Below are 20,488 nucleotides of genomic sequence, written 5' to 3'. Positions count from 1 at the left end.
ACTTAAGGGAAAAAGAGCATTTCCTGCCCATCTTCCCCACAGACTTCAATGGAAATCACTCATTTCTGGCATTGATCCTCCCTCCCAGTCTCCCCTTCTCCGTTCTCCAAGTGAGCTGCCTGTGCAAACATCCTTCCCAGCAACACCACACCTGCAGTGAACTCCCAGCATCTACTGCTGGCTCTTATTTACAGTCCCTGTGGAAACCTTCCTGTGCCTCTGCCAGGTGAGCCCCTTCCTGCTCCTGTCACCAAAACTTTCCTGTCCATGTACCTCTGTGCTTTCTCAAGACACTTGACACTCTCACCTGTTCAAAGCCAGGCTGAATCCACTCTGGTCTCTACTTCTGCTCTCTGCCACACTCCTCTGTTCTAATTCCCCCTAAATTTCAATTTTTTTCTTCGTCTCTCTTCCACTAAGAATTCATTTTTCTGCTTCTCTTCATTAAAGTCACTCCAGGAAACCCACTGCTCCCACCAGTGTTTTTTAGAGTGAAGATCACCAGGCCTTGTACCAGCTGGGAAGCCAGGGAGGCTGGGGGCAGGACACCTCACTCCCACTGAGGCAGAGATGTACTTAAAACAATTTGTATTTGCTCCAGGCCTATGTACTCCACTGCAAAGAAAGCAATTTGGGGTAAAAGCCAACTTGGAGCAAGATTTGTGCCCTCTTGTAGGGGTGAACAACAGTGATCTGCACTGATGCCCACAACACACTATTTTAGACTTTTCAGTGAAGAAGAATTGCAATTTCCTGCCATTAACAGCAGAGCTGGCACCTGTGTCAGTGGTTTATCAGCACTGCCTCAGAGTGAGGCCTCCCAAACAGTCCCCATCTGGATTGCACATCCCTCTGGTCCATTTTTATATCAGAATGCCACAACAGCCTTGCACAGGTTATTTAACAGCCTAATAAAACAGAGTCACTTCCTTCAGATCCTGCTGCTTTTTGAAACTCAGTGGATATGATGAGCAGGTGCCCTGTTCATTAACCAAGGATAAAACTGTCACCCCCAACAAAGAGGTGGCACAGTAACTCCCCCAGCCTTTCCCTCGGGTAGGTGCTACAGGCAGATGAACATCACAATGTTCAGATCAATGTCCCAGCCCAGCCTCTCTGTTCCAAGAAATCTTGCATGGTATCAAGCCACAGTAGTGACTGCCAATTACAGAGGATGTCATTTCATACACAACTTCTGCACAGCTTTGTCAATCCAGCTGTGGGCAGCAGAACCAGCCCAGTGCCATCAATTCTGCAGGATCATCCACCCCAGGTGTGCACAGAGAGCTGACGAGCAGAGGGTTACCAGAAATACTGGTACAAAGGTCTGTAAAGTGCAATGTGTTTTTGTGCAAAAGGGAAGGTGTTTTATGGAAGTTTAACAGGCAGACAAAAGACACAGAAGGGACACATCTGTGGGAAGCACATGAGTAAATCCCACTAAAAAAAACCAACATTTGAAAGTCTCATTACTTCATGTTTACCTCTGGTTTCAACGACTCTGACACGGAGATCCCGTCAGTTGTTGTTTGTCAGAAGGGAATACGAGGGAGAGACTATGACAGATCACAGCCACAAAGAACTGCTCAGTTAAAAAGAGAATCAAGAATCCTTACCCTTGTTCTGTCCTCAATTTCATAGATGCGAAGCTGCATGGGAACATTAAAGCTATGCAGGATATTTCCACCAAACACCAGAGAATCTACTGGAGTATAAACCGCGTGTATCCACCCTAGAGAGGGAAAGCAGAGAACTGAGAATGCCTCGTGCTATGTAGCATTACAGAGCAATTTCAAATCAAATTTTAACAACCCTCTGAATCCCACTGTGCTGGGGATGAGAGGTTAAAGCAGTGAAAGGCTAAATGGGATGCTCACAGCCACACTTCAGGACTAGTCACAGCAGAAGGGCACCTTGTGACGTGCAGTCTTACAACCCTCAGTAAATCAGTTCTATTTATTCCCCCAACACTTACAGTGTTTACTGAGCACATGCAAGTTTGTGACTCAACCATGTCCATGACTAAGAAGTAAACTCAGTCTGTTCCATACACTTGGCTCTCAGACTGGCACCTCCAGCATGGCTGCAAACCATCTCAGCAGTGGTGGTGGGCCAAGGGCTGTGGAACTGGACTGAGGCACACCAAACTTCCTTCACACTGCACCACAACACACCTTCAGAGGTAAAAGATTTCAAATTATTACCAGTCCTCCTTCAGGGATGAAAGTTTCATCACCTACAATCAACTTCCTGAAGTAACCAAGAAATCGTTTTCACTGCAAGCCTCAAGTGAAGGGATTTAACATTTCTGGTACTGGAACTGATGAGACTGTTCTGACCCAATCCTACAAGGCACTGAATTAATTTCACAGGCTCCAAAGAATCTTCTATCACAACGAAAATCCAGGCACAGCAATTCAGCCAGCCACACACCAGCTCCTCTGCCTCTGCATTGTTTGCTTGGTCTGTCAGGAGCTGAAGCTCTGGCTATGCAAGACTGTAGCCTCTGATCTCTGCAGTGAAAAAGGAATTGATCCTGCTAATGATCTGGGACCCACAGAGACCTGACACTTTTTTCCCTCTTCTTTTTAATGAAAAGCATTACAATTTATAAACCAGCAGACAGCAAAGCAACATGGGGGGCAGTCAATTTTCTCCTGACTGTGCAGTACTTTCCATTAAAGCTGTGGCAGCTTTCCCTCACTTCCAGATCAGTGAGGAAGCAGGAAAATGCCATTCAGCCTAGAGGGTTTTCCAGCCAGCAGCCACAAAAGTGCTCCTCCACAACAATTTTTCAACCATAAAGGCCTGCAAAGCTCTGTCTGGGAAGTCCTTGAGCCACAGCAGATGGCAGGACTGGGGCTCTCATTTAAGGGCAGGTTGGTAGGAGAGTGATAGGAAGGAAGAGAAATCAGCACTGGAATTTTCTCCCTGGAAACACAAGCCTATCACTCTGGATACATTTTCTGAATTTCAGAGTCACAGAATGGTAGAGGCTGGAGGGGACCTCTGGAGGTCCAACCCCCAAGACCATCTAGAGGCAGCTGCACAGAACTGTGTCCAGATGGCTCCATGGCATCTCCTGGGATGAAGACTCCACAGCCCCTCTGGGCAACCTGTTCCAGGTTTCAGTCAGCTCACAGGTCTGACTCCACACACTAAATGTGATGTATATAAAACCAGCAGGTGGCTCGTGGCTCTGGCAGCTCTCAGAATTATTCCATCTTTCCTTCTCTGGTTAGCATAATTTCAGTTACAGAGATCCAGCCTGTGTATTACTTCCAAATCAAGAACAATCAACTAGAGAGGATTTTTTTTAATGTAAGGGTAGGGTGGCAACTACACACCTCAGCACTATAAATACTTCACAGCTGAAGTAGTTCAGCACCTCACATGAAATACCTCAGTCTGTACTAAGAGCAAACTACTACAAAAATACATGATCCTCATCCTCATCTTTGGGAAGGAAAACAGATCCAAGGTCAAGGAAATTGGGGGCACTGCTTCCACTGGGTAAACAGAGATTTCTGTGGTTGGGGGGAAGAGTGGAATCCAAATGCTGAGGCAAATCTGGGTCCCCAAAGCCAACTCATTGGCTGGATGCTGAAACACAGGGTTGGTTTGCGTGACAATCCACTTTATTGTCAGGTTTAGAGATAAACAAACTGAAACTTGAAAAAGTGAAATGACTTTCATGGTCCTACAAGTGAGTGGTGGCAGAAGACAGCTCAGAGCCAGGCAGTCACCAGCAGAACACTGAGGAGTCCTCAGCACCCTTCCCACAGCAGTTCTCTCAGCACAGGTGTCACTGTCCAACCTTACTGCAGCTGTTATTTTAGTGACATTATCAACATCATTCAAAATACAATTTGCTATCAAATATTTACAATTTGATTAATAGGAATAACTGAGCTGATTCTTTTCCTATTTGAAAGGTTAAAAGGAGATATCCCTTCATTTAATAATCAACAAAATTAAACCCCATCAATGCAGTTGTTCTTTGAGTGGGTGCTTCCACTGAAACCACACAGTAGCCTTCTCCTACAAACTGCATTTCTTCAGTGAACATTTCACACTGGAGTGCAGCTGGTTTCATTGTTTCCTGGTCTTTGGGTCTCTCAACACACCTTCCTTGCCTTCTCTACCCCATGAGATGCCAAGGGTTTTTGTGTTAATAACTGCTAGACTTTCTTGGTAGTAGTCCCAGTATTTTTGGGAGAAATGTGGAAGGATCTATCACTGGCTTGAGGCAATGCTCTAACAAATGGTGTTCCAGACATGACAAACCCTGCACAGAAAGAATAATGAACACAAATATCGTTTCAAGCATCCATTCTTGCAGGGCTGGTACAGTGCAAACTGAAAATCTTCTGTAAAGTATCTGAAACAACCTCTGGTTCTGTGGAGAAGGTCTTTAATTCCCTACTTGCATTTATAACCCAGGACTAAACATCTTACAACAAGCAATTAGTACCTTCATCTCCCAGCTGCTGAATTAACTGAACACTAGGTCCTTCAAGCAGCAAGTATTTCTAATAACAAGATTGAAAATATTGCTGTTAATGACACAGTTGTCAGTAGCAAAAACCTTTAAAACACAGCAATAAAATCCATCAGGATTGGGAAAAGAAAAATAAACGGGAGACCAAGCAACAAAGTCATGATATAAAGTCCTGGGAAGTCAAGTTCCTACCCCTGCCAAGGCAGGGATGATTTCCAGGCATGGCTCTGAGAAAGGCACAGATGATGCCTGTGGGTGCCCTCCCCTCACACAGCTCAGTCCTGGGGAATCCCAGATTTCCTGCAGTCCATGTGCTCCCACAGGCAGCATCCAGCTAAGCCCCTCTGCAGGACACAGCCCTGTCAGAGAAGTCACCTGCACAGAAAATAGATTTTGGTCACTCAGCTGTGCAGCATTTCAGTCACACTGCATCCCAAAATAGCTTCCACTTGCCTGAGGAACGTACGTGCATAATTGGAACTGCAGAGACACGAGCACCAAGAGGTGGATTCCAGGGACACAGGACAAGGTTAGACAAAAAAGATGGGAAAACTGACAAGGTACAAAATCCCAGCAAGACTGGCACAGATGTTACAGAGGAAAAAAAACCCAACGTGAAAATCTCTTGTTCTAATACTAACCAGGCTGTGTATGGAGAAAAACTGGAGGTCAGCACCACAGAAGTAGAAGTAGGAGGAAAGAGAGATGAGCAGAAAACAGGAAACAGTTTCCATCAGGGTAATGTATTGTGGAAATGAGCTCTGAGGAAAGAGAAGCTTGGATGGCACATTCAATCCATTCCCACAGCTTAGCTACAGCACGACTCAGAAATAAAGGAGGAGGATGAATGTTCATTGTGACCATTTGCAAACAAAAACACCCATCTTGTCAGCTCCCCAATTACCACGGTTTTTAAAGGGGAAGACAAACCTCCAGAGCAGGAGGTGCTACACGTGTGGTGAAGACAAAAGGACAGCCAAGGGATTTGTTTTAATGTCATCCACCACACCCCTGCCTCACCTTCACCTGTGCTGTTACGTTTTGCTGGATGCACTGCAGGTCTGTTGACATTTCAGATCATGTCACCTGTGCTGAACAGCCTGTCATGTCTGCTCCTGTGTGTCTGACTGCCAGCTCTCACAGCACAAACTTCCCACACAGCCCCCAGTACCGACACCTCTGGGGTGAGTTCATCAGTTCTCTCCTCAGTGACTGCTCTGTGCTGCTCACACAAACCCTGCTACTGCTGCACAACCCTCTGTGCTTCATGGCTTCATGTGAGCCAGGAGATAACACCTCACCTCTTGGGAATTGTCTCAAAAACGGAGAAAAATGCCAAAAGTTTCATTTTATCCTTAATGCTAAAAAAAAGCACTGGAATAATATCAGAACAACTCGAATAAGGACTGAAAAAGTCGTAAGTCAGTGGAACGAGAAATCGTTAATTTTTGTCTGAAAGCCACAAACAAAAGCACCTGGTAAACATTACCTAAAGCTACAACTAAATCCTACAGATGAGAGGAGAACATTGACTGTGTGGCTCTGAGGACAGCCATGAAGCAGGAACATTCTTGCCTGTGGGTACCCGTTTATTTCCCAAGCAGTGCCAGTGACATGAGGTGGAAGCAGCTCCTGCACAGCCACTGCCCAGTCCTGCCCAGCACAGGCTCAGCCACGTGGGATAAATGGATTTGGGAGCACAGACACTGCAGTCACTGCTCACAGCCCTCATGTCAAGCCTCAATAAGAAGACCATCCACTTAAGGTTTTTCTGAAGTTGATGGTTTTTATTTCAGCTCCTGGCGATCAATAAGTGCTTTTTCCTTCCCAAAACAATCCCAGTGTATGAAGCCAAGCCAAGACTGAGCAGGAATTCTCTTCAGGAGACTCAGAAATGCTCTCAGCTGATTTACAGTTATGAATTATTCCACCACTCCTAAGATACACTTGAATATTTAGATGTTATCATCTCTAGTAAATCAAGAAGGTAAAATTAACAGTAACAAACACTTTTTCTGAACAGTTAAAAGAAAGATATGATCTCATTATCTTTTGAATTTTATAAAACAAGTATTATTAAACATTGCAAACTTGTTAGAAGATTTCAGTGGGCTGCAAATTCCTACTCAAGGATGCAATCATCCATCTGAGAATAATGAAAAAGAATATTAACTTATAAAGCTATGGGGCAAACAGCCTACAAGCTCCAAGCCAAAACCATGGTGCTTCTGTTTCCATTAGTAACTGAACTGATATTTTTGCCTTGTGATATAGAAGTTGCCACACATTTTCCTGCAATTCTACAGCAACTTGGGGTGGAAAAGATGAAATATATATGTCTCAAAAATAAAAAGTGACTAAAGAGATAACCTGAGAGTGGGCACTGCCAGCAAATCAAATCTCAAAAGACGAATGACTGCATCATAACAGTGCCCACAACCAAATCTATCAAGGAAATACCATGTTTACATTTTTAAAGTTAAGTATTTACTAATTCTGTCCCAGTAGTACAAGTAATACAGCAACTCTCAAGCTTAAATTGTTTTTAAGAATGAGGCAGACCTTGGTATTAGGTACAGAATCAAAAATCCAGCATCATGTTGTCACCTTCCATCTGAAAGCAGACACTCAGAGCAAAAAGCCTCTCCCCTTTGATCCCCTTCACAATCTTCTTCATGTGGTCCCTGAGGTGGAAGCTCCCAGAATGGGAAAAGCTAAACAGCAACCAAAACCAGCCAGGCAGCTCTGCAGCCCTAGCACAACACCCTGCAAAAAATGTACCAGCCAGAATTTAATAGCCTGTCATTCTCCTGCTGCAAGGGCTCTGTGCCACCTTCTGGCCCCATCACACAATAATCCATCAAACTCTCACTGGCACAGCAGAGGTGACCTAGGACCACACACTCCTAATAGGCAAAATGCCACTGATAACCACTGAGACAGCAGCTGAAACACTCTGAATCCCTGCAAATAGCTGCCTGCAGTCCACACAGAACATCTCTTTCTGTCCATTCTCCTTCCCAAAAACATTCATCTGAGAAAGGTCATTATTTCTGCATTTGACTGGAGACAACAACTCTGGAGCACTCTCAGGTAACCACAATAATTAAGAGAGACTCTAACAACATGTTTCCATGCCAAAGGCCCTGAAGTGCAGTACAGAGAACATAAGAAAAATAAAGTAAAACAAACAGCTTACTCCTCAGTGGAACACTGCCAGCTCCCAGGTGAAACACAACTGTTATGAAATTGCATGCAGCAACATGAGAAGTTTGAAGAGGAACCAGAAAGGAACATCATCTAGTTGACAGCAGGTCACCCTGTCTGGAGTATGATCACAGGAATGTTGAATAAATCAGCACTGCAGAAAATGCTGGAAAATGCACCTTGGCCCATAAGAACTCACTGTGCTGATGATACTGAGCTCAATTCCTCCTTGATACCACAGCTGGGGTCGTGCTCTCAGTGCTCTGCAGGGTTACAAACAACAGCAGAAATCTACTGGTTTAAACTTAATCCTGAAAGGATGATGGCAGTGATGGAGAGGAAAATACCCTGAGGCCCTGGTGAGCACTATAATTATGCCTTCCCTAAGAATGATCCCCATTCTTGTCCAAGTGGTTTGTACTTTTGGGGATTTACTGGATCTACTGCTGATCCCAGATTCTCAGACAAACCTTCCATTTCCCAGCACACTGTGATTTCAGTCCCTCACTTGTCTTCTTACAGTCTTCTCTACCTACTTCACCCTCACAGTGCTATGGTACAACAGCATTTCTAGGACTACTCCCAGAAATTACTTGAAAGCAGAAGAGCAGGAGATTTTATGGGAAAGGTCCCTTACTGAAATGTTCCCCATTCACAGCCCAGCTGAGCACTAATTCCTCTACACTTTCTGTGAGCAAACCTGTAATTAGAAGGCATTTCCTCATGGATGAGTTGAGGCTGGTCAAGGGTTTATCAGGCTCAATTGAAAATACCGGACACGCTGGTTTTACAGACATCCATAAACAGAATCTAAACACTAAGAACACTTCTAAAGCACATAAAAACCACTTTCAAACATTAACTAACATGATATGTGCACAAACCAGAGCAAAGAGGTCACAGGAATTGACCTGTTTTACACAGCTGTGCTCAATTCACTGACCTGGAACAGCCTTTAATTAGGCATTTCCATACTCTTAAAACAAAGGCAGAAATAATGCCCTTTCACACAAATAAGAGATTTGCAAATAAGTTTTCCACACAACATACAGCAGAGCAAAAATCCATGAATCTATGAGGTGCTTACAGAGAAATTATTCATAAATGCTTTTCAAATCTGGCATGGAGCCTAAAATGTCTGAGGTATTGGGATTTCTGTACTTGGGGCTTTCCTAAGAAAACAGAAACTACAGTCAAAAACCCATTTGGAATCACTTTGTGTCAGCCACCATGTTACAGCTGTGTCCTGTCCAAGCTCCCACAACCTGCAGTGTTCCAGCTGCTGATCATGACTAAACTGACACTCAGAAAGTCTTACTTGTAGGAGGCTTTTCACAGGAGGATGGAGATAAATAGAAGATGCAGTAATGGGATCTAAGCAAACAGCACAGCCACACTCAAACACCCAGTTCAAACAGTAACAGCACATTCTGACCTGTTTCAAGGCAAGATCTAATTCCTCTAACAGATGAACTCCTACACCCTCAAAGTCATTTTGCCTGTCTGATTCTTACCAAATACTTACAAATGTGCACATTTGTGGCCTTCAATTGATCCTAACACCACTCCCCAGATGAGAAGAACATTGTCCCTGTCTCTGCATGACCTGCATTCTCTCTGTTTCTAGGGTTAAAAAATAATAATCCTATCTCCACAGAGTAATTCATTCCAGAGCTGAAAAACTACCAGCCTGCCTTTCTGTCATGTAGAAAGTTTACCTATATTTATTTCCCTGGTAAGATCCAACAGACAGAGGCAATGTCTTAAATTATTATAAACAAACTTACAGTCCCATAATAGTCACAGAAAGCAAAGTCTGATATAATCTTAAATGAGGGCTGTTACACATTCCACCATCCTTAATCCAATTTAGGCAGGAGCAGACAGGACTGAAGCATCAGCCTTCAAAGCAACAACTATTTGGTGGCTTTGCAAGATGAGCCTGGACCATGCAACACAGCCACTGAGGTGGGCAGCAGTGTAAAACTGAGGGTGCCTGGGCTGCTGGAAGATGTCCAGATTCAGCACCATCTGAACAGTTAAAACAATGAAACTGTTTCCCCAAGAAGCAACCTGAGGGAGCACAGCACCTGCTCTCCCATCTCTCTTGAGTTCCACCAAGACCCACCTCTGGCTACAGATACAGGCAAAGAAGCAAGTTACTGAACTGCAGGTGAAACCTGCCAGAAGAGATCACAGAGAGAAAACTGTCTTTCCCAGAAAGCTAACAGCAGCACTCAGTGCAGCTCTGGTGAGAAGGGGTGAGCTGACAGCTCCAGAGGCCCAGCTCCTCTCTCCTTTCTCCCAGTACACACACATGATCACTGCACACACCTCCTCACAGTACATTTCCCATCAGTCTTAATTTCTGGAAAATGAAGCACATTTAGTCCCTGGCCTTTCTTCTGCCACAGCAAATAAAGAGGTCAGTATGGGGTTTAGGTGTGAAGAATTGTTTTCCACAGAACTGTTAGTAAAGCACAATCCCAGTCATTCCAGGTTAGTTAACAGGGATACCTGAAGGAATGAAGAAGGTGTAGCCTTGCTTCAGCTCAATTCTTTGGCATCGTTCCACCCTGTCTCCCAGAAAGATATCACTTTGCTTTCCTGAGAGAACCCATTCTTCATAAAGTTCTAGATTCTGCAGAGTAGGTGGAATCAGCCAGAAGATCTAAAAACAAAATGAAGATTTAATTATTACCAACAGTCAACAAAAAGAAACAGCTGAGAGACTCCACCAAGGCTACAGTGTGTTAGGCAAATGAGCTGCTTTCTGCATGAAACACTTGTTTTCCAGGTGCTGTACACAGAGGCACACACAGACAGCAGCAGCAATTAGCCCACGTGCTGGAAGAGCCTGGGTAACTGTCACTTGTCATCTCTCTTCCAGAAATATCTTACTCAGAAGCTGCCTGTGGTTTACCTGCAGCTCAGAGCAGTGTTGGTACAGAGAGGAACAGGAGCTGTACCACTGACTGACTTCAGCTCCCACCACACACTGGCCACACTACAACTGGCAAAAACATCCTAAACCAGGAAAGATGGCAACACAGCTCCACATGCTGTGTATTTTAAGGCTTCTGTGTCCTTTAATGTTTCAGTTCTGGCTTATTGTGCTGTCCACACCAAAGAAACATGGAATCTCTAAAAGGAACAGAAGCTTTAGGTACAGAGACTTGTGAGGGCACTCTGACCCAACAAGGGTACACACAGCCACATCTCACTGCAAGATGCTTCTGGACCACAGCAACAGCGAGCCTAAAAGCACCAGCACCAGCAAATAACACATTTGGTATTTCAAATAAATCACTTGTTTGTTTCATAACAGTGACTGGTGTCCTTCTAGTTCAGTAAACTCTGTGTGTATCAACAAAGCTGCTGAAACAGTCTGATCACTGGCTGATCCCCTCAAGGAAAAAAAAAAAAAGAGAAAAAGAAAGGGGAAAAAAAGAAAAGAAAGCAACCCCTCCACTCTAAGAGGCATAGAGAAATAAAACCAAATATCAGAAAAGGTTCACCTACCTTCCCCCCACGGAAAACGTGATACCACACTGAAGTGCCACCAAAATCAATATGAAAATCAGTGAAGCATCCTTTCACACTCATCAAACAGTACCTGCAAGTAGAGTGAAGGACAAAAATGAATCAGTCTGAAACAGTATTTTTCACATCTTAATTTGCAGAGGTTAACTGCCTGTGCAATGCTGCTTCCACCAATTAAGTTTCTGCATTTACAGTACAGGAATTTGTCTCATGAAGGTAATGAGGTTTCTGGTGAAAAACACGTCTCTCCATGTCTGAGTTTGCTGTTCATACAAGAGGAATTGAAGCTTCCAGAGTTAGGGAATAGAAAAACATTAAAAGTTAGGCTGTTCAGAAATATTTCCTATGGCACTGCCAGTCCCTGGGGTGATCTGTTTAATGCTCTCCTTCATCACTCCAGAGACACAACCTTCAGCAGAAGTTGTACACAAATTGCTGCAAAGTTTTGAAAAATCCAATTTGCTTATAAATCCTCCTGAATGTTCTTTACCTACTTCCACTCATGCCATTTTTGCAAGGATTAGGGGACAGAAACCTCATTTGGCAAACTAACTCCTTTTTGTTCACATTTCTAGGCATTCTGCATCAAAATACATAAAGGACCCAGCTGGCAGCCACACTAACTATCAAATCCACTGTTCTTTACGCCGTCTTGATACAGGATTTGAGCAGTTTAAAGTCTGCATTGCTGGAAAAGACACAAGAGCTGTGGTCTGGCTGCAGGAATCTCCAGCCTGCAGCCACCATCTGTAACTAATGGCCGAATCACAGCCGCCCTCCTCACTGTAGGCACCTTTGCAAACGCAGGAAACACACACCACTTAACCCACTAACCTCTTTTCCTTGTTCCGGTCTCCGTTTCATGGCTTTTTTTTTTTTTTTTTTTTTGGTTTGGTTTGGTTTGGTTTTTAAGGGGAGTTATGGAAACACTACCGGAAGGGGATTTGTTTAAAAAAAAAAAAAAAACAAACAACAAAACAAAAACCGAAAGGATTAAAAAAAAAAAAAAAAAGGTTTGATTTAAGTGTGTCTTTTTCTGCTCACATTCAGGTAGGAGAAGCTCAGCAGTATGCAGCCGGCGTGCAGAAGTCCCTGTAGATGATAGGCTGGGAAGGACCTTACCATGTGTCTGCAGAAGGCTGGCAAATCACAGCCACTCTGGGTCCATAAGAGCCGCTGCCTAGCAACCACATCCCGAGCCGGAGTTGACAGAATGATACGCAATGCTGTCATGAAGACAGTCAATTTGTGGGCTTCAAAAAAGGTCCTGCGCCTTCATCTCACAATTAAAACCTCTCCTTGTGCAATTACACGTCTCTCCTCTTGCCCACTCTGGAATTTTTTTAATTTTTTTTTTTTAATCCTTCAGAAGCAGGAAGAAGCTTTTGCTGCCCCTGGGGTATTTCAGATGCTTCAAAAATCACAGCTAGCCAAGAAGCTGTCTACACTCTCAATATGCTCCATTTCAAAATATGAGTCCTTCCCTCCCAAACACTTTTTTTAAAAAATTCTCCTTTTATGTTTTCTCTACCAAGATGTTGTTGATTACAAGTCAGATAGAATTTAAAAACAATAAAAGAAGCCCAGAAAGGAAGTTGCCTTTCTTCCAGCCAAACTGCAAAAAGTCACAGATTGAATAATTATTGCTCATTAGGAAAAAAAAATCAGCATAGAAATTCTCAGCTTGTAAGCAGTGCTGAGTGTTAGAGGTTCATGTTGTTTCAAAGTAAAAAATTCAAATCCTTATGGAGTCAATTATTTTCAGTTTCCAGAAGGCCAGATATTAAAATACATCACACTAACAACAACAAATTTCTAGACAGTGCAACCTATCAACAATCACCCCCTGAATTAAGATATTCTGGAAGAGCAAACATGGCCTGGGCATTAGCTGGTTTTAGCTGTTCCTCTGTATTCAATAATCCAAACCTGAAGCAGGCAAACTGTTTATGTTCAGAGAGGTAATAACAGGATTGAATCCTGTCAAATCAAAGCGCTTAAAATTTAGTTTTGTGAGAAAACACCAAAGCAGGTATAACTGTGAACACGTAACTCTTTCTTTTCCTTGTTTTTCCTCATTTTCCCCTCTGTTTTCTTGAAACTCCTCTAAACACAATTTCCACTCCAATAAAGGTGATTTTAGTGAAAGAGTCACTTAGGGCGATTAATAAAAACCTGCAAAGCATTTGGAAAAATAAAGTGTTTTTCTTTCCATCCACAAACAAGCCATGCCTTAATTTATGCTGTTAATCTCCCAGGCCTGCTTTTGTCCAAGCCCAACAGCTCCCGGCCGGCTCAGGAGCCTGCGGGAGGATCTTCCGCCCTCCAGCTCTCTCCCTGGTTGCCAGAGTCTGGCACAATGCCTTTGCATTGACCTCTACAGCTTCCTCTTCCAATGTACACCGCAGTCACATGGTCCCAGCACACTCCATGCCACTGCTAATCTCAGGCACCGCTCGGCTCCAGCCCCAGCCGGTGGCTTCTCATCACCAACAGCTGCTAATTTGGGGAACCACTCAACTTTTCAGGGTTTTCCGTAACAACGGTGGGAAAAAATAAATAAATGAGAAAAGGGGGGGAAAATCCCTAACACAGCATCCGCGTTAAAAGAAATCTAGGAAATACATGCCACTGTGTGGTGTGGCCACAGCGCTCTGGGCCAGGACAGGTACAGTGGCTCCAGAACACAACCCCACATCAGGCATGGGGAGACAGCCTGACCAGAGTTACACCCTGAAAACACAAGCAACCCAAAAGATGCCCCAAGTTGAATATTTTCACAACTGCTACCACATCCAACCCTGTACACTCCACTTTATCTCCCTGCACAGCCTCAGTCAGGGTTTTAAAACACGCAGCTGCTTGTAATCGTTTGGGGGGAGCTTCCCTTCCCGACTGAAGAGTTTGGTTTGTGTTCTCCACAAGCCTGAAATTTGTCCAGTTAATGTATTGTTATTTTGGAGGACGGATTTATGATGTGGAAAAAAGGGGAACTTCCCCCTCCCACCCCCCCACCCACCCACCCAAAAAAAAGAAAAAAAAAAAAACCAACCAGAAAAACCCCACAAACATCTGGGGAAATTTCTTAGAGAAATGATGCGAAGAAATATGGAGTAACCTGCAAACTCACGAGGAAGAACAAACACAGAGATCCAAAAAAAGAGAGGGAGATGATACAAATGAAGCTAAACCACTAAGCAAACACAGCGAGCTGGTAACACAGGAACAACACAGACACCGCTCCATAAACCAGCGCAGAGCCCACACTCCCAGGCAAACCCACAATGCACTCGCCACGCATCGCTACAAACCCGCAAGCAAACAGAGAAACAAAGACAGCGAGAGCCGCGCCGGGATGCGAAGGCAGCGGCGGGCAGGGCAGGCAGCGGCAGCGTTCATGCACATGGGCCCGGCGAGACGCGAGCGGACGCACAGGCGGCAGCGGCAGCAGCAGCGTTACCCTGAGCTCAGCTCCTTCTCCCCCGCAATAGGCACCGCGCACCATACGGCTCTATTCCCTCTGGCATTGCGAGGGCTCCCCTGCCACTGAGCTCAGCCCATAAACCACTCCCAAACCCCAGCAGAGGCTTCTGTTTTTTGTTCGGGCCAATGAGAAAAGTATAGCTCACTCTTCCTTCCTCCCAGGAGCAGCGCCGGCTGGTTGAAATCCCCGAGCCTGAAACCGAATACCACAGACCCATGAGCCAACTGCAAGTGCCAGCGCGGGGAAAGGCGCGGGCCTGGCTCCCCATCCCCGGGCGGGAGCGGCGCTCCGGGTGTCGGGGGCGAGCGGCCCCCGGCAGCATCCCGGCACCGCGGGGGCCCTTCTGCCGGGCCTGCGAGCGGGGAACAAAGGCTACCTCGGGGCGCCTCGGCCCGCACCGACAGCGCTCCCACACTGGGGCCCTGCAACTGGAAGCCACGAATTGCGCCGCAAGACAAAAGAAACCATTGTCACCCGGCAGGCACCCGCCCGGCTGCCGCCCCCACCCTCGCCTCACCGGGCAGCGACCGGCCCCGCCGCTGGGGGAGGGCCCGGCTGCCCCGCGGGGATGAGGGATGAGCCCCAGCATCTCCTCACGGAGGGCCTCGGCTTCCCTAGGGGTGAGCCCTGGCTGCTCCTACGGGGAAGAACCCGGCTTCCCTCAAGGATGACCCCGCTCCCCCGTTAGGGATGCGAACCCCGGCTGAGAACCGCAGAACCCCAATACCGGAGCAGCCCTGCCCGTGGAAGGCCGCTCGGAACCGGCCGGAGCGGGCCCGGTGCCCGTGCCCTGCTGGGACCAACCTTCGCCCCGTGCCCGTCCTGGGGAGCGGTACCGAGCGCTCCCAGCCCGGGGGAACGAACCAACTCGTCACACACCGTGCTCACCACACCCCGCGCACTTCAAACGCACACGAAAGGCCCGGCTCCTGCCCCGAGGGGGTTACGGTCCGAGTCAGTCACACACACAAACAACAGCCGAGATAACAGAAGCCAGTTTTCTGCCATGCACCGGAGAGTTTGTGAAGTGCCTGCAAATCACATTCTCAGACCGCACTGGCACCAAAGCAAGCGACAACACTTCCCTCGTCGCACCCTTGCCCGGTCCCAGCCCCGGTGGAACACCAAGGGTATGAGGGGTGGGCTCGGATTTTTTTTTTTCCCCACCACAGTGAACTGAACCAAGCCAACAAGCCTGCGAGCCAGGCCTGTCTGCCCCTGGAACAGCACTTTGGTGTCTGTGAGAACACAACTCATTTCTTCATCCTGTGACAAGGCTGTTCAGCTCCAGGGCCACCACAAACTGTTGTAAACACTGGTGGTTATTTGAGTTACATGTGTGATGCTGCTCCTCCAAGTTCTACCTGAAGGAGGATTTGAGACACATGCACTGATCTGAAGATATCACATTTTATTTACTTTGCTAGCTTGGAAAGTCTTAACGAACACGCACTTATTGGTGTAAATTTTTTTGCTGAATTCTATTTATAGAGGTTTTGTATCAAAAGCAATCTACAAATGGCACACAAAGTGCAGACAAGTCTCTTGCATGTATAAACCAGTGCCAGGTTGCCTTGTGGGACCTGCAAGCTCCCTCGATTCCCTGTCTCCAGAGGCACCCTCAGCTTCTAATTAGACCACAGCTCAGCAGAGCATTTTAGCATCTGTTTAAATCCATCCCTACTTAGTAAAGGAATGAATAGAAAGGAACGGATGGCTGAACAACAGCCTGGGAGAGGGAGAATGGGGCTAGGACATGCTAACAGAGCAGCATTCCTTTGCGAACAGGTAGATGTTTCACACAACATACCCCATCCTTAACTGACGGCCAGCATCATTATAGAGACCTGTTACAACAGTGCTTAGATATTTAAAGTAATAGAAAAAATTTTGAAGGTAAAAAGGATGTTGCAGTGACCAAAGCTTTCATTTCTTCCACAGCACAAATATTACCAAGTTCTTAGAAATTCCTGGTGCTGTTTCATGTCCTGAACTGTAGCTATTCACTGCCACTGCATTGCAAATAATCTTGCAAGGCTACAAACACAAAGCCTAATAAAGAGGATAATAATTTCAGCAGGGCTCTCTCTTTTGATAAATGAAAAATCAAATTAGTACTTTTTTTTTTTTTGGTTGACTCATCTGTATCCAGATTGCTTCAGTTCTGGATGAATTTAAACAGAAAAACAAATCTCAGCTTGTTTTGAGCTACCTGAAAATTGTGTTGGTGATATAACAAGCTTCTGCCTCTAAAAGCTGATGTTAAAATATCATTGCCTTTTTCTGCTGGCTCTTGGTTACACAGCATCTTCCCACTCTCATCCAGAATCCCATGTCTGCAGGAACTTTTCTCAGAAACTTGCACCTTGGGACGTGAAAGAGGGGACATAAACTATTGCCCCATTTCATTCAGTCCTGTAAGGCTCCTGTGAGGTAAGCAGCCATTTACCTACCGGCAGAAACATCACTTCATTACCCAGAATTTTGGAAGAAGTGAATGGTGCAAGTCCAGGCGCAGGGCAGGGTGCTCTGCTACCCGAAGCAGCAGATGGAGCGTTCTCTAACTTCACTCCCAGCACGGAACTCGACGTGCAGGAGCCAAGACAGACATTTGTGTCTGGTAATGCCATCTGTGTCTGCGAAACTGCAGCGCTCTCGCTGGAGTGCTTTTTGTTTGTAGGGAACACGTTAATGGTGGGGATGGCATACTGCAAACTCTCAGCATTATGGGAATGCTGAGAACGAGAAAGGAATGAATCGATCCCATTTCTGAGCAACAGTCATTAATAAAGCATATGAATATAGATGATTCACATCAAAGAATGGGCAGTGTGAAGCAAGTGACTCCACAACCGAACATGATTTCCTTAGTAAGGGCTCAAATCCTCTGGATACTCACAGCAGTAGCTGGGACCAGTGTCTCTACAGGAAAGGATCAAGTTGAATTCCCAAAGATGGAGAAAGCCAATCTCTTGAGGAGTTCATCTTTAAACCAGACATACTCATGGAAGAGCAATCTCTTTGAGAGTCACTGAGTGCACAGAAACCACTTCTGCCTCAGGACAGCCCCTGCCTGAACTGCAGACAGTCAAAGTTCAGAAGGTAATTTTTAGGAGCGGCATCATTTTACACTCACACCATTCTTACACTCCTGCCAGGGCATCAATGGCAGCACTCAACAGCAGACAGGTTACTGAGAGCTACAGATCTTCGTCCTGATCTGGTACAGCTTCTCTTGTGCTCACAGACTGTCACTGTTTGTAACTGGTTTTGTCTTTGTGGCTTCTTCAGACTGATGAGGAGTTTGTGCCAACAGTGCTGTAAATCATCCTTCTCTAGTCTTTCTGTGAGATGACACTCAGCAGCAACATCCTCATCGCTCCAGCTGCATCACCCTCGCCTTTAACACTCATGCCTGATAACTCCTTTTTCCAACATCAAACTCTATTGTCACATTTCAAGCGTTCACAGTCTTTCAGTGTTTAGCTTCCCTGTACCTATCACATCTACTAGTTTATCAAGCTGTCAACCTCCACCTTCCCTTTGCCAGTGACAGCAACCTCCACGGCATCAGGCATCTCCTGCCTTCCTACCAGGCCACGCTCCACAAATGAGAAAACTCCATGTCAAAATCTGTTGATTTGGTACGTCTCTAAATCCCTTTGAAACCTACCATCTGGCATTCATGATGCAAGTAGTGAACTGCAAGCATATACTCTGCTTTTTCTGCTAAATTCTGTTAGTCATGTAGCTACCTTATCCTTCAAACCATTGCTCTGTTTACTTGCTACATCTTTTTCAGCATCTGGAGTGTGCCTGCTCTAGGAGAGGAATAGTTTCCTTTACTTCTTACCTTGAACTATCCAGGAATCCTTGGGCCTGAATCATGATTCAGTTTCTTAGCTCTGGCAAATTATAAATAATGTTATTTAGCTGACTAACCTCTTGAGAAGCAAGCGCTGCTCTGCTGCTGGTTTATTGTGTGACCTCAGGCAAGTCACTTAGGACATTTCCAAATGCATGGAGACTCCAATCCACACCCAGTTACCCTAATGAGCAGTTTGATCTTTTCAAAATGTAGGAACATCTTTAACTTCCACTGAAATCAGTGGTGCTGAGCATAATCCCCAATGCCTGTCACAGAGTCTCTTCTTTTATGGAGACCTTTACCTTCCAAAATGTTTATTTTTACAGAACAAGAGTAAATGCTACACATTACTTCCTGACTGCACACTCCTTTGTATCTGTTGGTACCAATCTGTTTTACAGTTTGGAAGGAGTTCTGAGTGATTTGCAGAACACCAGAGGTCGGTTCAACAGCAGAACCTGGGATGCTGCCAGCATTCAGTCTGGCCAATAAAACAGAAACAGCAGTGAAGGGCTTCCAGGATTACCTGGTGTTCATCAGCCATACAGGTCATTACATCATTAAAGGAACCCCTATCTCAGCTGTACTCATTCCCATGAAACTTGCAGCGCACATTTTGAGGCCCCCAAATAGTTCCTTTTTCCAATCACCACATAAAAAGTTTCAAGGAAGATATTAAAGCAGAAGAAAAAGCCAGGTGAACCTATGCTTGCCCAAAACAGAGCTGAGATGGAACCAGGACAAACTGCTCTTGTGTTCAGTCTCACACCTGCCCTGAGCAGGTCCTGAGCCTGGACAGTCAGTCCAGTCTTTGACCTTGCTCTTGAAAAAGTGAATGGAAAGGCAAACTGGCAGGAATGGCCGTGACAGAGTTTCTAGGAAGTCACACACACCCATTAAAAATGGACTTCAAGGTCATTTCACAAAACATTTCTCAGCTAATAATGCCTGTCATTAGCAGTTGAGAACCTGGGCAGGGTGTGAGCCCAGCCTCCAGCAGGACTCTGACTATACTGTGTGACATATCTGTGTGACATATCTGTGTGATGTGATTTCCTTGGGCAGCACTTTCAGAGAATTTACTACTTAAGGTCAGTCTGTCATTTTCAAAAAAGAGTTGCTCAAAACTGAAAAATTAAAATGCACTTTTCAAAGAGGCTTGATTAAAGACTGTATTCAGCAAAGTTAACATGATCTAAGGCAGTCAAGAGCAGAACTTTTTAAAGACTTACTTTTTCACTTTGGGGTATTTCATCTCTGAAATTGCATTGGTAGCATCCGTCTGTCTCTCCTTCAAGTGCTGTGGCCACATATTGTCCACCCAGTCGACTAAGTCCACCTGAAAGGCCACCAAAGTCAACTGTTAGCTCCTGAACACATGGTAGGACATATTCTTGTTGGCTGACACTTCCCCAGTGACAGCAGCAGATGCTCACAGACAGGGAGAACCTTGCTGTTCAGCAAAAGTCCTGTGCACTCAACTTGTTAAGGTGCAGCATTTTATCACCACAATTCAACCCCTTTTTAAAACACAGGGGGAGGAGAGTTTTACAGTCAGTTTATCTGATTGCAAATTCTGTCTCATGTGAGCCCCTTCTCTTGTACTGTCTGTGGCATTTTTGTAGCCAACAGCCTAGAAATTGCATTTATGAACATTGAAAAGCAAACATTAAAGGGATTATATGATGCTAATATCTTCCATTTCAAGGAGGAAATAGGACTGATTCCATCAATATCACAACTGTATGTGAAAACCAAACTTCTTACTGCCCTGATTCTGAAATAATTCCCACATTCTGATATTGCAACCCAGAGTTTACACAGCAGGGAACCTAAACCAGGTATTTCTGCCCTATTCTGGACTCAAAACTCTGCAGCATTCAAG

At 45.2% G+C, this 20,488-nt stretch overlaps 1 protein-coding gene across 6 annotated transcripts in view; it reads right to left on the bottom strand.

Annotated features, from left to right (window-relative positions):
* Positions 1-20,488, bottom strand: part of KDM2B (lysine demethylase 2B) — a 105,595-nt gene that overhangs the window by 58,827 nt on the left and 26,280 nt on the right. For 3 of the 6 annotated variants that reach the window (XM_066562313.1, XM_066562314.1, XM_066562315.1), the window contains exons 6-9: positions 19,836-19,942; positions 11,231-11,324; positions 10,226-10,379; positions 1,617-1,732 (exon numbers count right to left, since the gene is read on the bottom strand). In XM_066562313.1, coding sequence (XP_066418410.1) covers positions 1,617-1,732; positions 10,226-10,379; positions 11,231-11,324; positions 19,836-19,942 — 471 coding nt within the window. Of the gene's footprint in view, positions 1-1,616; positions 1,733-10,225; positions 10,380-11,230; positions 11,325-12,085; positions 12,100-12,295; positions 12,313-14,711; positions 14,792-19,835; positions 19,943-20,488 lie in introns of those variants that run through there. The other 3 variants (XM_066562317.1, XM_066562316.1, XM_066562318.1) reach the window with 3 other exon arrangements.

This window comes from Molothrus aeneus, chromosome 18 (assembly GCF_037042795.1).
Source record: "Molothrus aeneus isolate 106 chromosome 18, BPBGC_Maene_1.0, whole genome shotgun sequence".
Lineage (NCBI taxonomy): Eukaryota > Metazoa > Chordata > Aves > Passeriformes > Icteridae > Molothrus > Molothrus aeneus.
The sequence above is the reverse complement of the archived record's forward strand: the minus strand, read 5'-3'. Positions and strand labels throughout refer to the sequence as shown.